Source organism: Aspergillus uvarum, assembly GCF_003184745.1.
Source record: "Aspergillus uvarum CBS 121591 unplaced genomic scaffold BO82scaffold_85, whole genome shotgun sequence".
In the NCBI taxonomy this organism is placed as follows: Eukaryota; Fungi; Ascomycota; class Eurotiomycetes; order Eurotiales; family Aspergillaceae; genus Aspergillus; species Aspergillus uvarum.
The window spans coordinates 9,884-16,945 of record NW_020291382.1 but is presented as its reverse complement, the minus strand read 5'-3'; the positions used below and the strand labels follow the sequence as shown (position 1 = coordinate 16,945).

The 7,062-nt window shown below is 46.1% G+C and overlaps 5 protein-coding genes across 5 annotated transcripts; 3 read left to right on the top strand and 2 right to left on the bottom strand.

Moving 5' to 3' along the window:
• Positions 1–179: 179 nt before the first annotated feature.
• On the top strand, positions 180–1,316 carry hrmA (the record flags this gene model as incomplete). The annotated part of the gene is made up of 1 exon (XM_025631896.1): positions 180–1,316. One exon carries the CDS (start codon positions 180–182, stop codon positions 1,314–1,316), a length of 1,137 nt encoding a protein of 378 aa, XP_025486608.1.
• A 4-nt stretch (positions 1,317–1,320) lies between these two features.
• On the bottom strand, positions 1,321–1,566 carry BO82DRAFT_296271 (uncharacterized protein; the record flags this gene model as incomplete). Its single annotated transcript, XM_025631898.1, has 1 exon — positions 1,321–1,566. A coding segment is annotated over one exon (246 nt), but the record flags the coding sequence as incomplete, so codon positions are not given.
• Positions 1,567–2,406: 840 nt separating this feature from the next.
• Positions 2,407–2,967, bottom strand: cgnA (collagen triple helix repeat protein). Its single transcript, XM_025630648.1, has one exon. It carries the CDS (start codon positions 2,910–2,912, stop codon positions 2,541–2,543), a length of 372 nt encoding a protein of 123 aa, XP_025486606.1. The 5' UTR covers positions 2,913–2,967; the 3' UTR covers positions 2,407–2,540.
• Positions 2,968–3,414: 447 nt separating this feature from the next.
• Positions 3,415–4,254, top strand: BO82DRAFT_396127 (uncharacterized protein; the record flags this gene model as incomplete). The annotated part of the gene is made up of 2 exons (XM_025638826.1): positions 3,415–3,669; positions 3,716–4,254. The coding sequence occupies 2 exons, from the start codon at positions 3,415–3,417 to the stop codon at positions 4,136–4,138; spliced, it is 678 nt and encodes a 225-aa protein (XP_025486605.1). The 3' UTR covers positions 4,139–4,254.
• Positions 4,255–5,318: 1,064 nt separating this feature from the next.
• BO82DRAFT_205503 (uncharacterized protein) lies at positions 5,319–6,271 on the top strand. The gene has a single exon (XM_025630647.1). It carries the CDS (start codon positions 5,445–5,447, stop codon positions 5,934–5,936), a length of 492 nt encoding a protein of 163 aa, XP_025486604.1. The 5' UTR covers positions 5,319–5,444; the 3' UTR covers positions 5,937–6,271.
• Positions 6,272–7,062: the final 791 nt, after the last annotated feature.

Genomic DNA, 7,062 nt, shown 5'->3' with positions numbered 1-7,062 from the left:
GTCTGTCCATATCTGTCCCGTCTGTCCATATCTGTCCCGTCTGTCCACGTCTGTCCCGTCTGTCCACGTCTGTCCGGTCTGTCCACTTCTGTCCACTTCCCTTTATTCACCTACCAAATTTATTGGACCGAATCCATGTGGTTAGCAAATGTCGCTCAGCTGCTCTCGTGCTCGCAATTATGAAGCCATCCTTTCTCAAACTCCTTTACCAAAAATGGGAGGAGATTCACGTCTCTCAAACAATTCCTGGCAACTCTCTATCTCTCTTGGAAGAGCGCCTATCTATCATTTGCACGACTAAGGAAGAACCCAAGCGAAGCAACAGACGTGAAAACAGCCACTACGTGCAACAGCACCGACGAAAGAAGGCTCGAGATGTCTACCTAAGTATTTTTGACATCGATCCGCACATTTTTATTCCCTTCATCCTTATTGTCACACCGCGAGCCTGCTTATCATTCAACATCTCAGAATTTCAGAGCAAACACACCAAGCAAAGGACCCTCTTTTCTTGCAACGAAGCCTTGAATATCTTTCTAGGCATAGCTCGGAAACATGGCCTTGAGAGAAATTCACTATACAGGCGATTTTTGGGTACCATTTTTCATCTCACTCCACCACTTACCGATGCCGATGGAAATGAACACTATTCGCTACGGCTAAGTAACCTTGCTGCGGTACACAGCACCTTTGGTGATGCCCTTTTTAATGCAATCGAGCTCTCTCCTGTTCAGATACAAGCCAAGGCTAAAGTCAAGGATTCACTTTTGGAGACCACTGAAAGTGTCTGGACAAAGGTTTCTTATAAAAGCCACGAGGATTCGGTAATTTGCATTGAAGTGGGCTCGGCTTTAGAGCTTGCCGATATTCTGTTCCCAGGTTCAGCTCAGAGAATAGCATCTATACTTTCTGCCTGCGCTCTTGACATCTCCCAGAAGTGTTATTCGGGTACCAGTTTAGACTCAGGTCGTCTAGGTAAAATATCATCGGAAATTGGTGAGGAAGTTCACCTAGAGATCTTTGCCATGACTAACATTGATTTAACAATAGATCTGGCGTATTTCTCTTTGCGAGGAGCCAGTATCTTATCGATTCCATCGATTTTCGGTACAGATATTTGCGATGGTATAAATGACAGTGAATTGAGGCGATGGGAAAAGAATCAACTCCTATCTGACACCACAGACTGTGTCACCATGCAGATATGGCGGGCGGAACCTCAACATGGAGTTATCAAATTGCGCGTTGGATTTTATGCAGGGCTAAGTCTAGCAAATGCACTGTACGCAGAAACAACTCCTGCAAATAGCACATAGACAATTATGGCCTTTCTGTGACTCGTGACTTTCCACCCTTTATGAGTACCCCAATTTTAGCAGGAAGGATCATTTCACCACTCCCTCGAGCGATGAATATGGTTCCTTTCTCATTTTTAAAGCGAATCTCTTCGCAGTTCAAGCAGTAAAGATTTCGCTCGAGGTTCTCAGCATTGATATTATTGAAGGGGTGCGTAAGGTATTTCTCAAAGATAGCTGGATCAGAGAGTTCGTTCTTCCAAGCTGCGCGCTAAAGATCGTTAGGCTCCATGCAGCAAAGATAGATCAAGCAAACGTACTAATGATTCTTCCGTGACAGGCTCTGATGTAAGTGACATGTTTGGTTGACGACGCTGGCTCTGGCAAGACTCTTACTTCAAATCCTCAAACCCGACAACGAGGAGTGTGGATGCACCTCTAATTTGATCCGGAAGAGAGCAATTAGTGGTGTTCACAGTATATGGACGACTGATGATAGCATCAAAACTCACATCATGAAGGTGATAGCTTGGTATCGCGTTGAAATCTATGAATTTATGGACGAGAAGAAATGAGTCAAGGTTAGGCGGCGTGAAACCGGCCCAACCCCACCAACGCCTATTTGCCGGCAGCGCTCAGCCACTATGTGGCTGGAGCACTTCAGCCTGCGTTCAAGGTCCCCGGGCTCCAAGTATTTTTGCCACGCGCTACAAGTCTCTTCAGCCTATTACCTCCGTTAGCTAGTGACATGTATTCGCTTCACTAGCTTCTATACAATCCTATTGCTGATATGAGCGATCTCTGCAATGTACTATATACACATATGTATATTTATACAATCACGTGAGTGTCTGGTCTATAGGATTGTTGGGGAGATGTTGATCAGGCAGACAACGAGCCTGGAAAGTGGGTCAGACTACTTTCATTGTCAATGGGATCATAAACTGTATCTGAGTTGGATCGATAGGCCCAGATGAGGTTTACAACAGCATACTACTGATGACCACTAGATAATGGCAGCACTGAACGATGTCACTGTTGTTGGGGATAGTTTTTGATTGCTACAACATCTAATTACTAGCATAGGATATCACGTGTTAGAGAAGGTCGCCTGGAGGCTGGAGTCAAAGAGGCAGAACGCCGATTACCGCGAGCACACGGTTGCCTTTCATTTCTGGTGAATAACGAGCCTAGTACCATGATTTCCTAATCAGAATTCCAGCTAAATTGCTGTAAAGTCGTACCCTATTGTGTCCAGATCTGTCCAATCTGTCCGGTCTGTCCAATCTGTCCGGTCTGTCCAATCTGTCCGGTCTGTCCAATCTGTCCGGTCTGTCCAATCTGTCCGGTCTGTCCAATCTGTCCAGGTCTGTCCAAGTCCAGGTCTGTCCAAGTCCAGGTCTGTCCAATCTGTCCAAGTCTGTCCAATCTGTCCACGTCTGTCCCGTCTGTCCACGTCTGTCCTGTCTGTCCATTTGTCCCGTCTGTCCATATCTGTCCCGTCTGTCCATATCTGTCCCGTCTGTCCATATCTGTCCCGTCTGTCCAGGTCTGTCCAATCTGTCCAGGTCTGTCCTTTGCTAGACATTGAATTGTTACACGATCGACCAGGTCCATCAAATGAGAATATATTCCCTTGCAGGCTCTTGCAGTGGCCTCTGCATTAATTAAGTTGAATAGGAATGATATTACATTGTTCTGCATGCAGACTAATTTGAAGTTGCGACATGTAAACATCGATACACTAATATACTCAAGCAAGTGATGTGAGTGACGTCGTAGCTCATGGACTGCTTCGTGATTATCTCGTTAAAAGCCAAGATAGCAGACAAGCAGTGCGGCCAAGCTTAAGGTCACCATTTTGACTTGTAGATGAGTTGTCTTGCGTGCGAATCTCGATGCCATTCTCCCGCGCTCTAAGTAGCTTGAAGGCTCTCTTTATCTCGATTCGATATCTCTTAATACGATTCGAATTGACCGAGTCATGAACGAAGAAGATACCATTGCTATAGCAATTTCGCATTTGATATTCAGCCTGGGAGCTTTATAACATATATTCCATTCCCAGAACTCCTTAGGCAAATAATTGATTAACTATTTGTTGCATTAATTAGTCATCATGCCTGAAACTAGCATGGATTCTACTAGCCAGCACCAAGACTTGTCCATGGGGACACAGTCTATACCCCTCGACTTCGCAATCCATACGATGGAGCACCTCGGCTACTTATGTGTCGGTGATCAAGAACCGTCAGCTGAAGATGCTGCCAAGGTAGATAGGGTCTTTGAAGGGAGCCCGAAGTTATCTGCGCCATGGTTCGATTTCTGCAAAGGAGGGGATGAGAGTAAAAGCTTCTTGATGTCAGACCACGAAGTATGTATTCGGAACTCTGCTTAGGCGCGCCGTACTAAAAAAAAAGTGGTTTCGCAAGATAATCAAGAACAGATTGAACGTGCACGACTTTCGCGATTTGAAAAAGCAGGGACCTGCGATCATAGAGTTCAAGGAAAACACTGAGGTCGAGCAGTTCATGAGAGCCCATCCATCACGTGAGGCGGTCTCAGTTTTTCGTCCCTTGCGGGATTCTGCTGGCTGGGACAACGGCCTATTCAAGCTCTTTACGTCTTCCCATCATCAGAATGATCATGAATTCGAGCATAGTCCGGACAAAGACGCGGATGAGGTAGTTGTGGATAAGAAGCAGTGCTTGTTTGTGGACGGAGCTCTGTATGTCAAACTATCTCCCAAGGGGGGGGTCCGAATGGTCTGGCAGGGATTCTCAAAACGACCAATGTTTGGTGATATCGATAATCCTAAGGGGCTGCCGTTCATGAAGATCTAGTTCCTCTTGCTTCTAGGTTCGAGAGAATGTTGCTCAATGTGGAAGAAACTTCTAGACACCGAGAACGCTTGGATTGTGCTTGACGTTAGCCAATCTGAACCAATAACCAATACAAGCAATGCTAGAGTGACTGAACCTGTTTTCCCTCATATAGCCTAATGTAGTTCAGATAATCACCGGACACACAGACTGCCAACTCCCTAATATCAGGAAAGAAGCCGGTGTTAACCAGGCGGGCCAATTTTGAAATCTCGGGGTTGTAAAAGTGCGGAAACTTGGGCAAAGCAAGCACTAGCGATAGTGAAGCCCCTGGCACACCCACATCTCTTTCTATTCGAAGGACTTTTTGTCCATTGTCAATCCAGCCTCGGACTTGAGAGGTATTAGGTAGGCCATGCTCTCGCATGAAAATCTTGCAGAGGCCATGATTTCTCGGTTTTTCATACGAGTCTCTTAACATCAAGACTTCACCCCTGTCCTGTAGCCACATCTCGTAGCCTGAAGCGAGGTATCTTATTGCAAGAAGACGCTTAAACAAGTCGCTTATAGTTGGCCTGTGACTTGCATTTCTTTTTTTCGTCAATAGAAAGAAAGTTCTTGGATCTGTTTCTCCTTGGACTTGGTCAAGCCCTGCGAGCACGGCGCTTTGGTCGTTCTCGAGAAATGTCTGCAGTTCATTTAGCCTCTCTCTTGTTTCGTCCAATAATTCCTTTGCTGTGACAGATCGTTTGGCTTGACTTCGTTGTGTTGCCATTTTTAGCAAGCTTGAAATCCGCGGCGTATGACTGCTTAGGAGGGAGTGCGAGGAGGACGGATGTGACGGCAAAGATGGACAGTGAGAGCAAGGAACAGCAAAATGTGACCAGTACGCGCCATACGCGGAGCCTTTAGGATACCGTAGCTGGGTAAGTCATTCGTGGTTAAATCGCGGTGGCTGTGGGGTTTTATTATTGTGATTGGTCTTGGTCTCTCAACCTTCTCGACTAGGAAAGGTCTTCCTACACATGCTTGGGTTAATGATGCCGCAATTGGCCCAGCATTGAGTCACGATAAAGCATATCCTGGCTAAGAAGTGTAAAGGTTTTCATGCCATGAAGCCAAGATTAGAATAGTACACAGTCAATTAACCTATAAAGAGTCAAGCGTTTCCAGGCATAGCGCTGTTGGAGGTGAGGTTTCGTGTGAATGCTGAGACCGATATCGTCCGATCTTCTATAACTGTCATAGCCCACATCATTTCCCAAGAGTGCAGCCGTTCACGTAATGTTACATTACAACTCTCAGTGAACCACGAAAGACCGCAGCAATGGCGCCAAATAATTTAAACCAGCCGGACACCGAAAGCTCCGACAAGACGAACTCAAGCACTATATACAATAGGCAGGTTTCTGTGTTCCGACTGGCGCTGGAGGGGGAAATTGAAGGATTCCGCATCTTCGAACGGGAATGTCTCTACTCGTCTGGCCGAGTTGCGGTTGTTGAGATGGGATATTCAGTTTGCAACAAAGCAGCCCAGTTTGATGTCTGGCTCACCTCTCAAGAGCAGGAGTGGCTTATAAGTTACTGCAAACAAGAGCATTGTTCTTTTCGTGTGGTGAAAAACCAACTCGAACGAGGCAATCCTCTTTTCGATGCTTATGGCTTGGAGTTCGCCAAACACATTGTGAAGAAGTCCTACCTCAACTACCTGCAAGCCACGGTCGTTAGTCCACTTCGATTTCAGATGGTTGAAGAACTAAAGACGATGGGAATTAAGATCGAAATGCGTTTACGACACCGTGTCGATACATGGTCTTGATCTCCTACAATGGTGCGAGGCGGAAGAGGAAGGCCGAGAATCCTTGGCCACCTATAAAGCCACTATCACGCGTTCCTGGCTTGGTTCCTTCAATGGTATCTGTTTGATGCTCATCCGTACCCCTTGTGTAACGCTCGGCTACGAATCAATTCTTTTGACCTTAACCCGAGGCCGAAGTTTACCTTTTTCCACTATGACCTTTTAAAGACCCAAGCCTTGGACATTGATCTGGTGGCGTGCTACCGCTATTTGCTCGTCTTGCAACTTCAATTCCATATTAAGGCGCTATCCCAATTGCGATGCGATCGATGGTCACGCATGTTACTACTTTATCCACTCAGATGAGACACAATGCGAAGTGTTGGTGATTGGCATACTAGAACCTGTGATAAGCGCAAAATTTTGTGATTAGTCCGACTAGGCGAGCTCAATCCTTTTTCATGCATGCTCTTGCTCGATTTGCCTAATGCCGGGGTATGAATATACGGTCGTAGCTTAGCAACAAGTAATTGTCTTCTCCACCTAAGAAGCCCATTGCAGCGATGATGAATTTCCGAAGAGCGGGAACTTGGTGCAATTCGAGGGTAGAATTTCCATGTGCGTACGGTATGCCTAGAAGTTAGAATAGATTCATAGGTTGGGTGCTAGAGTAGCTTGCACGCAGTCTGATCTCGTCCCCCAAACCCAGCGCCACCGTAAAATTGCACATACCCGCATTTGTTTAAGACGTCTTGGACCCCCCTAATTAAGCACTGCCCCTCATCTTTTATGCTATTGCCAACTTCATCCTACTCTGTGATCATGCAAATCAGACGGATATGCTCACAACTGTGGGACTATATGGCCTCAACATTCTGTTGCAAGGTAAAATGGGACGAAGACGATAGTCCGGCGTCTGTTGAAGCCACAAGATTGTCCTCTGGAAATGAAATCGTTCATTCCACCGCTAATGATATCGAAGGATCACGGTGAGTCTCGATTCAGAAGGACGCAAAGAGCCCAAGATAATAACCTCACGAAAGGTTCTCTTCTCGGTTCGAATCTTCCGCTGTCTTCGCTATCCCCACTCAGCAAAGTGAGCACACGGGGCATGTTACGGGAAATATTGGTTTTCACTACAACTCTG